Genomic DNA, 17,898 nt, shown 5'->3' with positions numbered 1-17,898 from the left:
CGAGCTATATCATGGCAATCTGCCAGAGTTTTTATTTACAATAATCATTATTTTGTACGAAATAATTATTTCATCAAAAATCCACTTCTCCCTACATTATTGTTGGAAAAGGAAAAATTATGAAAATTCTGCATTTTTGGATAGTTTCCAGGATATTTACACACTGTAAAAGTGTTGCATAACTCAGTGACAAACTCGAACTTCAGAAAGTATCAGCTAGATTTGATGATAAAATTCCAACCTATACTGATACCACTGGTATTGGCTAATACAGATACATTGATATTGGTATCAGCTCAGCCCTAGCAGTAATTGATTCAAAGATGATATAAGAAGTTAGGACATATCGTGAGACATGAAAGAATGATGAAAACAGTAAATGAGGGAATAACAGAAAGGGAAAAATACACTGGCAGTCACAGGATGTAGACAAATAAATTGCTCAAGATTTAAATCGCAACATATTTAGAGAATGAAAACATTAGCAGAAAAAATAAACAAACTGAGAAATGCAAAAATTAAGAGTACCACAGTCTGCCTTCTGTCAACACAGACATGTGAAACAAAGAAAGATAGAAGGAAAATACGAAGTGAGCAGGAGAATAAATGGGAGTAGTGGATTTTACTAAGGGAGGGGAAGAAAGATTGACCAAAACAACCTCAGAGTTGAGCACTTAAGAAGGCTAGACAGATGGATTCCAGATGTTATTTTGGGAATAAAATTCCACATAAAAAAGAACAAGTTATGCATGGAAGATAATAAGCAAATATCCTAATATTGCAAGGGATTCAAATCTATTCAACTTGTGGGACCTTCCCTTTTTCATGGCATTTATTTCAGACACTGAATTAGATTCACAGTAAAAATATCATTGGCCATCAAATCAGTATAATAAGAATGCACGTGAATCCAACTATTTTTGGCAGCTCTTTCATTTTACCTGCTATATTAATTATAATAATGTGAATGTATGATAATGAGATGACAAACTCATGCTATCTTCAATTATGAAGATAACCCATGTTTTTTTGGTTTGCCTGCATATTATGTTAACCAACAGATCACAAAGATTAGCAAACTCACTTTCCAATCATTCAATTTTCTCATGGTGATTCTGAAATTTTAAAGTACAACCAAGCTTAGACAGGGACATTTAATGATACTGGCAGTGCTAGTGGAAATGATACTAGGAGCAGGAGCGACTGGTGTGCAGTGGCTGCACAGAGTGATGAAAACAGTGTGGCAAGAGAGAGAAGTGCCAAGAGATTGGACAGAAAGTACAAAGGGACTAATTGTTTCAGACAGAAAGGAATGTAAAAATTAGAGGAATAACACTAATGTGCCACTCAGCAAAGGTGTATGAGAAAATATTAGAGAAAAGAGTAAAGGAAGTAACAAAGCTGAACATGAAAGAGGAACAGTATGGATTTAGAAGATACAGATCAACAATAGAAATGATATTCACCACAAGGCAATTACAGGAAAGGCATTATGAGTATGGAAATAATTTGATTGTGACATTCCTAAATGTAGAAAAGGCATACGATAGCATGAACAGAACAAAGATTTGGAATGCTCTAAGAGAGAAAGGAGTCGAGGAAGAGATAGTGTGTCAAGTGCAGAGCAAATACAAGGCCAATCAGAGTTGTGTGAAGACACCAGTGGGAAGAACAGAGTGGTTCAGTATAATTAATGGGCTAAAACAGGAAAGTGCTCTCCCTCTACTGCTCTTCATAATAACAATAAATGCAATTAACAAAGAGGTGGGGAAGAAGATAGGAGAGGAAGAGATGAAGACCCTGTTGTTCGCTGATGACTTAGTAATATCGGGAAACAGAGAAGTAGTAGTACAGAGAGAGCTTGATAGTTGGAATGAGGAAATTAGAAAAGCAGTAATGAAATTCAGTGCAGAAAAGAGTGAGGTGCTAATAACAATGAGAAACAGAGCCAGAAATGTACCAAGAATAAAGATGGACATGGAAGAGTTGAGGGTAGTGGAGAGCTTCAAATATCTAGGAAGCATAATTGAGAGAAGTGGAAGAATAAATGAGGAGGTCAACAGAAGAGGACAAATGGGTGGTGGACTCTTATCAAAGGATTCAAATATTAATATGGAACAGGGATGGATGTACCTATGAAATGCAAGAAGGTAATATGTAGAGGCAAGCATATTTCGTTTTTGACAAAAACACGAAATGTGAAATAACACATTGTAATGTTAATTTTTCATGTTTCTGAAAGGTGTGAGGTTAGGGTTACCAGATCGCTGTAAGGGAAATGTAGGACATGCTGTCCCAAAATGTAGGACACAAAACATTCTCAATAAATAATACATATTTCTATAGAGCACGTTAGAAAGTAGTTGAAAAATTACATTTTTCAGTTTTAAAAAAATGAATTCTTAATGAATTTTTAAATGCAAAATTTCAAGACTTGCAATCATACTAATCAATGCACCTCTTACTACATGATTTAAGTGGTACTTCTCTGAGGAGACAATTTTTATCAAAATTTCAGGTTTAGTCAAAATATATTTATGTTAGAGCGGACAGTCCAACTCTTTGAAATTATAGGGACCAGTAACAGACATTTTACAGACTTCATGAAAAAATAATTTATCTCGTTAGTCTGTTGAGCTGATAGTAATAAAAGTACTCTCTGCACATTTGAATTATGACCTGTAATGTTAAACAAATATTCAGCAATTACCGTAATTTAAAATTCGAGAAGTTTAAAGTTCGAGAAGTTTCATCTTGGCTAGTCTTTAGTTCAATAACAGGGTGTCTACCAAAATAACACATCCAGAATTCTTGACTTTTTCTGGACTTTTCTAGATCTTTTTCCAGTCTTTCTTAACGTTTATTTATCTGACCCCTACTTAGGTAAAATTGAAAATTAGTAATTCAGAAAGTAAATATTTATTTATTGAAAACACCTACCAAAGGGCTAGTCGAGATGAAAACTGAAGCTGAATTTAAGAAGAGAATTAGATCTGCTTTCTCGTATTAATGCATCCTGAACTGTGTTTGGCAGACAAGCAAGGCTTTGGCGTCTGGACTCAAGCCAGTATAATCTTATGTGGAGCTTGTGTCGGTTGTCCCTATATGTTTGTGACTGTCCCTTCATCCATCTTACCTTACCGCCATTCATTATCATTTTAGCGATTAACCAAAGGCACAGAAAAAAGTTAAGTAAAATAAACTAAATCAACCAATCAGTCATTATGATAGCAAAAATTCTTGACCACAATAATAATTTATTGCCTTTGTATTGACCTATTTGTTCATTTCTTTACTTTTTCTTGACTACCATGACTTTCTTGACTGGTAGACACCCTGAATAACTTTGTTCTCTATACCCCTGCATTATGATCAAATTATATTCAATAAGAATGGCAACACCTGGTTCCATCAGTATAATCCCTAAGGCAAGAGATTCTGCTCAGGCATCGAACAGTGACGTTATCAGAAAGTGGTCCCAAAACTTTGTTCATTAAGTGCTTCCGTTTTTCCCTACTTTTAATAGCAGGACAAACTTTTTTTTCTTTTTGGGCAATGACTGAATCAAAATAAATTTCACTACTGAGGTTGGAAGCGCAGTCCATAGACTTGTAACTTGCATGATTTTTTTCTGTTACCTACTTTCTTAATTAATATTATGTGACGCTCAAAATGTAGGACATTTATGATATTTTTCCAATTCCGCCCGGACGCCGGACATAAGGCTAAAATGTAGGACATGTCCGGGAAAATCCGGACGTCTGGTAACCCTATGTGAGGTGCATTTTCCTAACCTGTTTTGTCACAAAATGATGCAAAATGAACTGCAAAATGCAAAATAAGACTCTTAAACATGAAATTTACAGTTTACATACCAACGCAAAACTATCTGAAGTCTTAAGTATCCTGCGAGCTATGCAATTCACGAAAAATTGATTAATTCTGCTGGAAACAATTGATAAACAAAAATGGACCCCTTTATACAGGAAAAACTTAATATTCTGGTAATGATTTAATGTGCTTTTAGAAGGGATATGTTTATTTTGTGTAATAGTGCAGTTTTAAGTCTAATTTGAGATTATATTCACATTTTTAAAACCAAAATGTCATTTTATATGCTGCTTTTTCACCACTATAACGGTGAAATAATAATATCCTTGTCATGCTCGTCCCAACGAGTTCCCATGCTTCTTCCAGTTTGTCCAATATATGCTTTATTACAAGATACTAGGGAATAATCTCCGAAGACCTGGCTTTCTGAACATGTTTTAGAATTAAATCATAAGGTTAGAAAAAGAAAAGTGGTAAAAAGAGTTCCTAAACAACCTGATATGAACGTTCACGAGGCTGCAAATATTTGTGTTGATAGGGGGAAGAAACTACATAGGGATGACGGTAACTTGAATGAGGCCTGGATCAACATGTTTAAACGGTGGGGAAAAACAGTGAAGAGTCTGTTAAATTCCATGTCATGCTGGAAGTGACCTGCACTGCTTTAGAATCTGTGGAGTTCTCATTCGAGGGGATGTAGCATTCGTACGCTACAGTAGTCATTCATTCTGCATGGTAGTATGGGTACACCGTTCTTTTAGAATTATCTCTTAGCCTACATGGCTTTTTTAACTTCATGTAATTTTAAATTCCATATCCCAATACCCTTTTTTTTTTTTTTTTTACCTAATCCTGGATTTATTTTTACATATATGACGAAGTATTTTATATACTGAAAAGAAATACCTGAAGAAGCGAAGCGTAGCTTCGCAAAACGTCGTCTGCAAGGAGTTTTACGACCATTATACTCACTCACGTAAGTTTTTTATACTTTTTATACTGTGAAATCATTGGAAACAATCACCCATGAGTTCCACACTGCTAGTAACAGTACAGCAAGCACCATGACTGTGTTGGGAGCTGAGAAGAATGGGATTTCATGGCTAAGCAGCTGCCATGTATCAAACATTTCCATGTAAATGGTAAACGCTGCATGAAGAATCACACTTTACCAATGTGGTGGTATGATGGTATAGTTTGGGTGTAGCACATTTATGGAGAATGATATACAGACTTCATGTTTAGAGCCTACAGTGAAGTTTGGAGGACATGGTATTATATATGGTGTGGGGATATTTTTCCTGGAATGGACTCAGGCCCTCTTGTAACACTGCACAGCACTCTAAATGTGGCAGGGTACAAGGACAGTGTACATCCTATGGTGCAGACCAGTTTGGTGATACCAGCATGACAATACTGCCTCTCATACCAAGTGGGGACTGTGCATGAATAGTTTGTGGACAATCAGGTTCGGGAAATTGACTTGCCTTCCCAGAGTAGAGATGTGAATCCTATAGAACACCTATGAGATGAATTAAAATGTAGACTTCACTCTAGATCTCAACCAACATCACTCATCAAGCCTTTCACGGAAAATGGGGTTCCATTCCTGCAGAAATGTTCAGATGCCTGGTGGCAAGTCTCCCCAGAGAGCTGTGATCAAGGCAAATGGTAGATCCACCCCATATTAATGTACAGTATTGGGGAGTAATAGGTAAAGTGTGACTATGGTTTCTGGTAAGTGACTGGATACTTTTGATCAGATAGTATATGTAATAGTTATCATTATTATATGAGGTCAGAATTTGAAAAAGCTTTAGCACTCCAGCATAAGGAAAGGTCTCAGGAGTGGATGAGATTCAAGTAGAGCTTCTAAGATAGTCAGGAGAAATAATCATAGAAGAACTGTATAAAGTAACTTGTGAAATGTATGAAACAGGAGATGTGCCAAAGAATTTCACTAATAAAATAGTAGTAGCATTTCCCAAAAAAACAGTTGCAATGAAATTCATCTGTCATAAGAAGCCATTTCTGTTTGCAAAGAAAGTCCATTTTATGCACAGACAGACTAATTGCCACTAGAGAGCAGCTAAAAAGTGAGATCTGAACCAATGAAATGTGATTCAACTTACAATCTAATCCAGCACCCTTTTACTTAGCACACGATATAAAAGTGCTCCCTTCTACACATTAGTCGAAGGATAGAATTTGATTGCCAGTGCAAAAATAACTAACTGTATGCAAAGTATAAAAGAAATATGCTTGAAGCAGAAAGGTGTGCATGCAAAGGAGGAAAATATTTTGGTATTCGTTTTTATCTTCCATTTGATAATTTGACTATTCCTATAATTTAATGTTCTTTTTCCTACATAACACAATTTTCAACTCTAATAAAACTAAACTGAAAATGACAAAATTCATTGAGCTGTTGACACTTTTGAGACATATAACTACTCTTCAGAATTACATGTGATACTTTTAACAACCATCTCAAATTGTTGGTCATGTTAGTTTTCAATCTTTTATAATTAAATGTAGGAAATTTAAATTATCAAAGCATCAAGCCCAAGATTCAAGGAACAAGATACATGATGAAGAAATAAAACAACATGTGAATAAAATTATACATTTTAATCACTTGAAATTTATACAAAATATGGCCTCCATAGTTCTATTTGAAGTGTAGCGTAAACACATTACTTCTTCCTTACCTCTCACCAGTTTTCACTTATGATAAAAATATTCTCATGTGCAAATTGTGAGTTGGAGGGCAGATTATTGGATTTAAATGAATATGCATGAATAACTCTGCAATATGCAGGGTAGACAGCACTTGTTAAAAATCTGACAATTAGCAAATATTGCTTGGATTGCATCTTAGTTTGGGCTTGATATTTTGATACAGTGAACTTTATCTGCATAGTATTCATATTCTACGTATAGTTCCCAAATTTCAGATTTCAATTGGAACTTTCTACACAAATCACAAGAAGTGAATGAGCATACAAAAAATTATGGCACAGGAACAATTCAAGATTTCGCAAGGAAACAAGCTACTTGCTTTTATGATAAACAGAACAGAAAATTATGGAAAAATAAATCACAATTATTCCAGCTACAAAACACAAGAGTCTCAAAAAAGATTTCTCCAAGTGTAAGATGCAAAATGTATGAAAAAGGTAATAAGCCCTCAAATAAAGCACTTGTTGAAATAATTTTAGCACAACATTTAATATGAAGGAAAGGTAGGACAAAAATTAATAGTTATATTTACTGAGTAACTATAAACCCAATACTCAAGTGTTCCCATGCAGTGTTATTTCACCCTTATTGAAGAAGCAAGCAAACTATTCAACATTTTATGCAGGTTCATGTTCAAATATGAAAAAGGACAAAAATATAATTAATGTGGTATACAATAATTCAGGCTGCCAATTTAGCAGCATGTATAGAATATAAGTCTTAATTATATGCCATTAGAAGCCAATGTCTAAATTCTACAAATTAATTTATATTCATGTTTTGGGGAATGAAAGATGCTACACTGAAAGGAAGTACTTATCTGCGAAACTGCTTTTTTTTATGATTGTTCTATTAATATCAGTGGCAACTGGTACCATCCTCTAAAGAACTTGTTTGTTGCTTGCCAAGCAAGCTTCTAGTACAGTAGTACTAATAGTTCTGGCTTCTCGTTGCTCACCAAGCAACAGCACAAGTTACCAGGAAGATGGTGGCCATGGTTACCAAAATTAATACAACATCTTAACTAGTTTTGCGGAGAAGTAAGTATTTTTTTCTTCAGAATATTTAAAAAATATGTACAATAAAATGCTTTAAAACATTGATATGTCATCTCATTCCATAGGAAACACTATAAATAGAGTGAAACTAGGATAATGTTTTTGATGGACATGTGGTTAGCGGTGGCTCAGTCGGTAACGCGTCTGACTACCATGCTCAAGGTCCCGGGTTCGATCCCCGGCCGGTTCAAATCCGGGAACTTTTCTAACGGTGGAAGCGGCCCCGGCGCACACCCAGCGTCGAATAACATGGGTACCTGGGGGAAACCCTGGGGGGTAAAGGCGGTCAGGGGCGTGATACTGATCACATCACCTCCACTCACGACTGGATCAAGAAAGTGTGGGGCGTTACCCCCACACCCCCTATACACCTTCATGGCGTGGTGCTATGCACAGGGGAACACTTTACTTTTACTTTTTATATATATATATATATACGAATGATGAAGGAGACAATAAACACTTACCACACGAAGAGAAATTATTCTATATTTTGCGATCTATGTCGCATTTTCAAGTTGAAGAAGAAAGATCGTTGTTAATAAGCGAAGAGGAACAGAATACTGACCGTAGCGTCTCTACGATCAGTGTTGCCAGAAACAGTTCATAGATGACGAGAAGTACTTTCACCAGTGTTTACTGTAAGGTGGGTGGGTAATTTTGGGAAGGAGAGGAAAGGGTTACTGGTTGGCTAGGTTGAGTCCGGGGGGTATAGTGGCGTGCATGCCTGTTATGTAGGCCCTTTCCCAGCGCCTGCGGAAAGATGTGTCAGAGCGGGGGGGGGGGGGGGGGGGTAAAAGATGGATGATGGCAACATGGAAGCAGTTATTGAAGGTGGTGTTATGGCTGTTGGTGTGGATGGCAACAGTGAAATCGGAGTTTTGGGTGGAGGAACGGTGATTATTAATCCTTAGGTTCAAGGGGTTGGGAGGTTTCGCCTATGTACAAATTGCCACAGATTTGGCAGATGAGGGTGTAAATTAGGTTGGATGAGTGGCAGGTGCCCTTAGGGTGAAGGGTGAACTTGCCTGCCGCTGTGGGGATCGGGAGGGTGGGGGAGGTGATGAGTATGGGGCAGGTCTTGCATCTGGGTTTGTTGCACCTGTGAGCTGGGGGGAGTGGTGTGGATGGGGTGGGAGTGTTCCAGACCAAGATGTTTTTGAGGTTGGGGGGGCGACGGAAGATGACCCTGGGTTTATCCCGAAAGATGTCCCTGGTATCAGGATCACTCTGCAGGATGGGGAGGAGGGAGTGGAGGGTATGTCTGATTTTCATAATATGGGGGTGGTATTGGGTGATCAGGGTTGGAGGGTTGGTTTTAGGTTGTTTGGTGCGGTTGTGGGAGTTGGCTCTGGTGATTTGTTTGTTGATGAGGGTGGAGGGATAGCCACGGTTGGTTAGGGCTTGATGCAGGCGTAGGTTGTAGTTTCGGCGGGATGAGGGGGATGAGTTGAGGTGCTGGCCTCTGAGGGCAAGGGAGAATGGGATGGCTTTTTTGGTGTGGTAGGGGTGTGAGCTGGAGTAGTGGAGATACTGGAGGTGGTTGGTCGGTTTAATATGTATGGAAGTTTCCAAGTGATCTCCCGCAATGTGGATGTCCACATCTAGGAAGCCATCCCATTCTCCCTTGCCCACAGAGGCCAGCACCTCAACTCATCCCCCTCATCCCGCCATAACTACAACCTACGCCTGCACCAAGCCCTAACCAACCGTGGCTATCCCTCCACCCTCATCAACAAACAAATCACCAGAGCCAACTCCCACAACCGCACCAAACAACCTAAAACAAACCCTCCAACCCTGATCACCCAATACCACCCCCATATTATGAAAATCAGACATACCCTCCACTCCCTCCTCCCCATCCTGCAGAGTGATCCTGATACCAGGGACATCTTTCGGGATAAACCCAGGGTCGTCTTCCGTCACCCCCCCAACCTCAAAAACATCTTGGTCTGGAACACTCCCACCCCATCCACACCACTCCCCCCAGCTCACAGGTGCAACAAACCCAGATGCAAGACCTGCCCCATACTCATCACCTCCCCCACCCTCCCGATCCCCACAGCGGCAGGCGAGTTCACCCTTCACCCTAAGGGCACCTGCCACTCATCCAACCTAATTTACACCCTCATCTGTCAAATCTGCGGCAACTTGTACATAGGCGAAACCTCAACCCCCTTGAACCTAAGGATTAATAATCACCGTTCCTCCACCCAAAACTCCGATTTCACTGTTGCCATCCACACCAACAGCCATAACACCACCTTCATAACTGCTTCCGTGTTGCCATCATCCATCTTTTATCCCCCCGCTCTGACACATCTTTCCACAGGCGCTGGGAAAGGGCCTACATAACAGGCATGCACGCCACTATACCCCCCGGACTCAACCTAGCCAACCAGTAACCCTTTCCTCTCCTTCCCAAAATTACCCACCCACCTTACAGTAAACACTGGTGAAAGTACTTCTCGTCATCTATCAACTGTTTCTGGCAACACTGATCGTAGAGACGCTACGGTCAGTATTCTGTGCCTCTTCTCTTAGTAACGCCGATCTTTCTTCTTCAACTTGAAAATGCGACATAGATCGCGAAATATTGAATAATTTCTCTTCGTGTGGTAAGTGTTTACTGTCTCCTTCATCATTAGTGTTTATCCGCCCTTCTGGCACCTTTTCTGATCCTATTCCTGTGTTTTATATATATATATAAAACAGGAAAAGTAAAACTGTAGGTTTATCTGAGGATTTGGACTACATAGTACATCTCCCGTATGTACCAAATCCTAAGGTAATATCAACGCCATACTGGAATATACTAGGCACTGTCAACGTCATCAATCTTTCAAATGCAACAGATCCCATTGCAGTATCACTGACAGATATCCACACAAAAGGGAAAAATGGGCAAAGCTAGGGCTTGCTCTGTAGCTTCGTTGATAGAACAATGGCACAGTATGCCAGAGATTTGTTTTGAGTCCTGGTTGACACAGCATTTTTGGCTTAAATTTCTACATGGTGTTTCAGTGTAAATAAATATTCACTTATCTTCAAGGAAAAGCAATCTCTCTTTTAGTTTACTGTACTGAAATAAATCACAATTTGTGGGAGTTCTTGGAAATTTATGTACTGATAGCCTGATCGTGACTGGACCTACAGTTTAAAGTGGGACCTTCACCAGGTATCGAACTTAGGGCCCCTTGATTACAAGGTGGCGAATGTTACCACTACACGATCAGGGAGGCCCATAAAAATAAATTTAGGGAAAAATATATGGTGATTTATACCTATCTGTGAATCTTTTAAGAATTTGAGAATACATCCTGCATTAAGAGTCACAAGACCACATACTGTTATTCTGTAATTTTAAAGCTTGCATCAAGCATGGTAATGCAATGGTTCAGGTAAGGAGGTAGGGATACGACAGCTTGATGCAGAAGCAATTCTATTTAAATGCATAAATAAATTATTAGTAAGAAGATAAAAAGCATTCACATTACTGGAATTTAGATGTGTTAAGATATTAATATAAACAAAAGGTATTATTAGAGACATGTTCAGTAATCTATATTACTGATATGGACATGATATGTGTGTCCTATTATTTTTTTTCGGTCCATGTTATGTACTGATAGCCTGATCATGACTGGACCTACAGCTTAAAGTGAGACCTAGCCCACTAAGTGCCTCCACCAGGTATCGATCTTAGGACCCCTTGATTACAAGGTGGCGATGTTACCACTACATGATCAGGGAGGCCCATAAAAATAAATTTAGGGAAAAATATATGGTGATTAAGTAGTTTTACAGTATTTATACTGCTACTGTATTGTATGAATATCACATTATCCAAGAAAGCAAAAAAGCCATGAATCTAGTAGCATGCAAATGCCAACAGTATATTGAAACTATACTTACTACTGGCTGGAACTGGAAGTTACAAATCACTGACTCTACATTGGATGTTAGAAAAATCATCATGCATTGGTTATATTATGGGATAAAAATGGCATTAATGTTGAATCTGGGGTGCTGACAGTGCACTGATTAAAGATTTTTATCACTACTGTTACTCATTTCAAGAATCATATTTATGACACTTGAATGGAAGGACACACCTGTGATTGTTCACCCTTTAAGGACTTACAGTCAGAGATGAGAGATGGTAAAGAGATAAGTGAAATGACAACATAGCAACTAGTGCTTTTAAAAGATGACATATGGAATATGTCTGTTCTTGCTATCAAACTTGATAAGAATTTCCATGCACACTTAGCCTTTGAAACAAACGTATTGTGCAAATGTAATGATGTAATATAGAGAACATTTCTCCCTAACCTTTCAAAAAATCACAATTTTCAACTTTGCCCAAAAGTGTAAATTTTTTCCTTACTCAAAGACCCTATAACCTAACAAAAACATCCAAGCCCCGTGGCACAAATAAATCTCATACTATATGGCACTCAGGTGTACTATATATCTAATGTCGGTCAACAGCACATTATTCTACACTGGTTAAATTGAATTATTTCTATAAAAAAAAACTTATTAGGAAAATTTACAAATATTGATTTTAACTTTCTTTGAAATAACATTTGCATGCCACAAATGTATCAGAAAAATCTCTATCAATAAATATTCTGCATAGTGTGCAACATTCTTATATACATAAATGTATATATGAACATGCACGTTATAGCTTATTGCAATATTCAAAATAAAACTATAATTAGCTGCAATATATTGTCATGTTTCAGACTAGAACATGTAAAAAATATAAGTAGTAAGGTCACATAAATGATTACTAGGTGAGAAGTAAGGATGCTAATGTAAATATGGCACTCTTTAACCTCTAGTTCTCAATTTGAGCACATACATGTTATGTTAATAAAATGTGTATTATGACTAGAAGCAAATTATATCATGCATGCTTGCTTTTAAGTCTTATGATATTAAAATTATATAATATTACATGCAAGCACGAGTTATAAAAAAATGTTGAAATGCATGAAACATTAAAATTACAATAACAAATTGTACAGAAAAACACAAAAATCACTAGAGTAACATCACAATGCTTAATTTTAAAATATCACATAGAATAGTTACATAAAAAAAATTATCACTGGGTAAATTCAGCTGGAAGCACAACTAGGGAACATAAAAGCACAAAAAACATGCTTCCCTGAGAGTTACTATGGAGCGCACAAACTCATCACTCCATTCAAGACATCAGCAAGGAATATACGAGTTTTATGTTTTTTTTTACGTTTCTTTTTAGATGAGTTTCCAACAAAAATCTTCTTGAAACTGCCACCTTTACTATTTGTACATGCAAAATTTGTGTTGTTATCTGCAGATTGTGTATGAACAGGACTCCTGTAGGAATTTTTAGCTACCTCCTCAGTTAAAATGTCATTAACAGCACGCAGGTCACTAAAATCATGCAGTGATACGTAACTATCAACATTACTACTTAATGAAGAGGTTTCAGATCTTGCTAGTGCAACCTGAACAATTGGAGTAATATGTTTCTCTTCAACATCTGTGTTACCATCACTAGTGCAAGGTGTTGATGTTTCATTTCCTAAAATTGACCAATCAGAGAAGTCATGTGTATAAGGAGAACCTACATATGAACTGGCATGTTTTTCATGTGTCTGTAAATTCTCTCTCCGTCTTTCCATAAAGAAAGTTGGACTGTCAATTCTTCGTATGAAAGGTGACCCTGTCACAAAGGACATGGTGTGAGAATCTGAATAATAACCCTCACTAACTTCAGTTTGGAGCCCATCATCTAGTGTGTTCTCAGTTAAATTTTCCCTTGTACACAAATGGTAATCCTCATTTATATTTTCAGAACAAAATGAACATAAGTATCTGTGTGTTGCACACCTACAAATATGAACATTGGATGGTGGACTTCTTGAATCTGTTTTACTAACCTGCTTTGTGACTGAGCAATGAGCACATACAGAGCATCTAATACATGGGTTATGAACTCCTATTTGTGAAACTGATTCTGAAAATGAATCAGAACTGCTTAAGTAGTTAGAAATAGCTTCATTTATAACTTGGCACAATGAATGAGGCAAAGTTGAATTGCTAGAATTTATGTTTTCATGTTGTAAAGACGAACACAATTTAATTTCATAGATGGTGGGTGGATTAGATAAATGAACAACTGGTGGTGACATTTGTGGACTAACACTAGGACCATCACACATCACACTATTATCAGCCCACCTGTTTTCAGTTCGCAGTTCATTTTCACGCTGTGTTAGGTCATCGATCACAGTCAAAAGAACTGGGACTTGTTCATCATCTGGACTTCGTTGATTTTCCTTGAGTTTCTTGTTTTCATGTTGCAGTTTCAACAACTTCTCCCTGCAAGGAAAAATATATGTAGCATTCATACAGTCTTCACAAAAAGTTTGGAATATTGTTATATTAGACAATAGGTGATAGAGACAGCCTTGGAATTCAACAACACATGGTATCTGTCTGGTGGACGTTCTCGTCTTTTCACAGACATATGCTACCGTGCTTATCACCTATAGCCTAATATAATATTCCAAACCTGTGCCAAATATAACAATATTTAAAACTTTTTGTGAGGAGTGTATGCATTATACATCTATAGAAATTTTTTATCAAACGAAATACATGTTTTTTCTCCATTGAATATTTCATGGCCTTTTACCCATTCTTTCATGTATCTGTTGGTGTGATATGCTTTGAATCAACAAACAATGCAGACAGCTACACCACAATATTTTCTCACACACACACACACACACACACACGAAAATGAAAAAAATGTGTGTTTAATAAGTGAAAGGAAGCTATTCAATGATATCAAACTTGATTCCCCACCCCTGCCCCCTGGGGGTGGGGTGGGGGGCAACTGTGAAATTTGAAATGGAAACCCCCATTTTGTATTGTAGAATCGGAAAGAGGACTTTATTCAGAGTCCAACGAGCTATCAACCATCCTCCTAGCTCAATTAGGAACGGAGATGGCGTTTTTAAATTTTTGCAAAAAAAAAAAAAAAAAACCCTGGAAATTTCATAAAACCCCCTGTTATTCTTCTTTTTTTTTTTGCAAAAATTCTCCATCAACCCTGCCAGTTTGATTCAAGGTCATGAAAATACCCTGCATATCATGATTACATTCTCATATTTACCTTGTGACTTTTATGCTCTATGTACAGTATCTGTATCTTATGTTGCTCTGATATAAAGAGAGATAATGATTGGATAAGATTGAGGAAGAAACACCCACAAAGAAATGGGCATGCTGGTAGAAGGATTGTGAATCAAACACTAAACATCCATGGCAACTGAAGCAACATTATACTCTCTTGTTATTAACTGCATAAAACATATAAATCTGAGTTTTACATTTATTTGCAAAGTACTGGGTTGCCTGAATATTTTGGGGTGTTAAGTTTTCATCAAAATGTAAAACTGAGATATCCCAGACTTTTAAGTGAAGCAAATAGTCTTAAGGCAGCAGTTCTCAAACTTTTCAAAGCACAGAGTAATTTTCACCCAAAGATGAGGCTGCAGAACCCCAATATTTTTTCCATGACCATCAGAGCAAAATTGCATTTTTACAGCCAATAAGATTTCGGGAATTAAGTTTCTGAGAAGTATTTGTTTTAGTTAACACCATAAGTACACTTTTTGCGTTTCTGATATTTTAGGCATCTAGTAAAAAAAAAAAGAATTATTTCATAATATGGTATCAAAGAATATTCATAAGAAAAATTACCGACCTCAATGTGATCATATTTACGATTCTTAGAGTTTTGTTTCCAGCAGCACTTTGTTCCTCCTGCCCAGTGTACATATCACTCATACATTTGTGGAGTCTTGAGCTTTCTCATCTTGGTCTTAAAGTGCATGGCACTGGCTCTGAAACATCCACTGCAGAAGGAGCTTCCTTTGGTGAGAATTTCAATGTTCCAGTCTTGAGTCCTTGATCCACGGCAAATGTTCAACACTACCACAAATGTGCAGACTTACAATATGACACTATCCTTGAATCAATTGAAGTCAAATAAACTGAAGAGACAATGAGAAACTGGCGTAAATGTCATGGTGCAATCATGTGTTTAAATTCCAACACTCGAGCATCACCAAAGTGTGTCAGGGAAATGCCGCTTCATGGCAATTTATTATTTCAGAAGCAGTTTCATTGCAGTTCAAAAATGCCATGGCAACCTCACACATTTGCCAGTGATCCAATTTTGCAAGTATGAAAGTCCGGTGAGAATTTTTTCATGGAAAGCATTGTGAAGCCCCTGCAAAGCCCTTCAGGAACCCTAGAGCTCTGCGGAGCACACTTTTAGAATTGCTGTTTTTTGTCCACAACAAAATTAATATGATTAAATGGAACTGAATTTCTCTTGTATATCACTTATCCTACAAAGTTATAATAAGTCTTTCTCTGTAGAACACAAAAATTCCATGTAACATGAGTTCAAGAACAGATGTTACCAGAGCAGAAGGAACATTGTGCTGCAGTTGCTAATGACTTGATTCAGACTGCTACCAATGCACCAGATTTCCTCAGAAAGGTTACAACTGGAGATGAAACATGGGTTTATGGATACAATCTGGAAAGAAAGGCTCAGTAGTCCCAGTGGAAATCTGCTGGTTTGCTACATCCAAAGAAGGTGTACAAAAGTTGCAGAAAGGTCAAGTTAATAGTAGCCATGTTCTTTGACTGGGAAGGTATTCACCACGAGTATGCTCCTCCATGCTAGACAATTAATAAGTAGTACTACCTCGATGTTCCTTGCTGGTTGAGAGATGCAATACAATGAAAATGCCCACAGCTCTGGGCAACTTGATCACGACAATGCACCCTCCGATTCATCACATCTTTTGTACATTTTTTTGGCAAAACATTGCATCACACAGGTGACTTGGCCATCCTACATACCATATTTGTAGGCCTGCAACTTCTGGCTGTTTCATAAGCTTAAATCACCTTTGAAAGGGAAGAGATTCCAGATGTCAATGGGATTCAGGCCAATTCGACGAGGCAGTTATTTGTGATTCCAACAGATAACTTTGCATAATGTTTTGAATAGTGGAAATGATGCTGGGAGAAGTGTGCAAGATCCCAATGAAGGGAACTGAGGCTATGTACAATGCATGCACAATGTTTCTTGTATCTTGTACCTACCTTAAGGCTAGAGGAAGGTAAACAACTTCAAATTAAATAGTAGTTCATATTAACAGATATTGAGTCAACTTACTTTATTTTTGGTGGTATCATCTCGACTGATTCAGTTTCAGGTATTGCATCAGAAGGTTTAGCAGATTCTACTGTCATACCACTGCTGTCACCAAAAGGAATCTGGATTCTACATTTTAACTCCTCATTTGTTTCCTTCAAATTATCTCGATCACGAATGAGGCACTACCAGAAAAAAAGGCACATGATGTAATAATCAAGTTCATAGCATAAGTAACTGGCGCACAAGCACACGCACACCAAGTCAGACACGAACACAAACATAAAAGATTTTTCTCCTAACATAAAATTAGCATCATGCAAAAGGGCAATGGAAATTCATGCAATATATACAGCTTTCTACAAAATTATACCTTACTTTAACCCACAACTTGGCCAAGATTAAATAAAGCAAAACAATCAGAATGTATGCACTACATTAAAAAAATCACTGCTTCTTTACCAATGCTTATAAATCAAGCTATTTGTTTCAACATTTTTATAATAGCTCATAAAACAAAGTTGGGTAGTCTATGAAGATTTAATTATAAGCAATTTAGCCTACAGTTAATATTATTACCTGATTTGCTTCTTGCAAGGCCTGGAAAAGAAATATGAGCACAAATTTGTTACAATAAATTTACATGTGATTTACACATGTATTTTAATGAAGAGATTAGGAAGGAGGGATCTACAAGGAATAATACAACAATAAAATAAATACTCATAGCTAATTGTGTAACATCTGTCCAAACACCAAGATCAAAAATATCAAATTAGATTACATTCATTGCATTTCATAAAAGGAACCGAGAAGAAAGTAAAGATGGTAAATAATAAGACTGACCAAGAGTATTATTTGGGAAAACCAACTATCACCATCCCTCATTACGATGAAAATAGTGGAAATTCAGGATACTAATTCCATTGAAAATGTCTGTTTTACCAAATCTACTACCTGTACTCACACACAGATAAGAGACACTGCAGTCCTCAGTGTCATTTTCATGCCTACCAT

The 17,898-nt window shown here is 37.3% G+C and overlaps 1 protein-coding gene across 3 annotated transcripts in view; it reads right to left on the bottom strand.

Annotated features, from left to right (window-relative positions):
- The window catches only part of hook (hook microtubule tethering protein), a 96,811-nt gene that overhangs the window by 24,708 nt on the left and 54,205 nt on the right, over nucleotides 1-17,898 (bottom strand). For all 3 annotated transcript variants that reach the window (XM_083117330.1, XM_083117329.1, XM_083117328.1), the window contains exons 10-11: nucleotides 16,903-17,066; nucleotides 13,878-14,018 (exon numbers count right to left, since the gene is read on the bottom strand). In XM_083117330.1, coding sequence (XP_082973456.1) covers nucleotides 13,878-14,018; nucleotides 16,903-17,066 — 305 coding nt within the window. The remainder of the gene's footprint in view (nucleotides 1-13,877; nucleotides 14,019-16,902; nucleotides 17,067-17,898) is intronic.

Source organism: Lepisma saccharinum, chromosome 2 (assembly GCF_977018435.1).
Source record: "Lepisma saccharinum chromosome 2, izLepSacc3.1, whole genome shotgun sequence".
Lineage (NCBI taxonomy): Eukaryota > Metazoa > Arthropoda > Insecta > Zygentoma > Lepismatidae > Lepisma > Lepisma saccharinum.
This window is presented reverse-complemented; position numbering and strand designations above follow the sequence as displayed.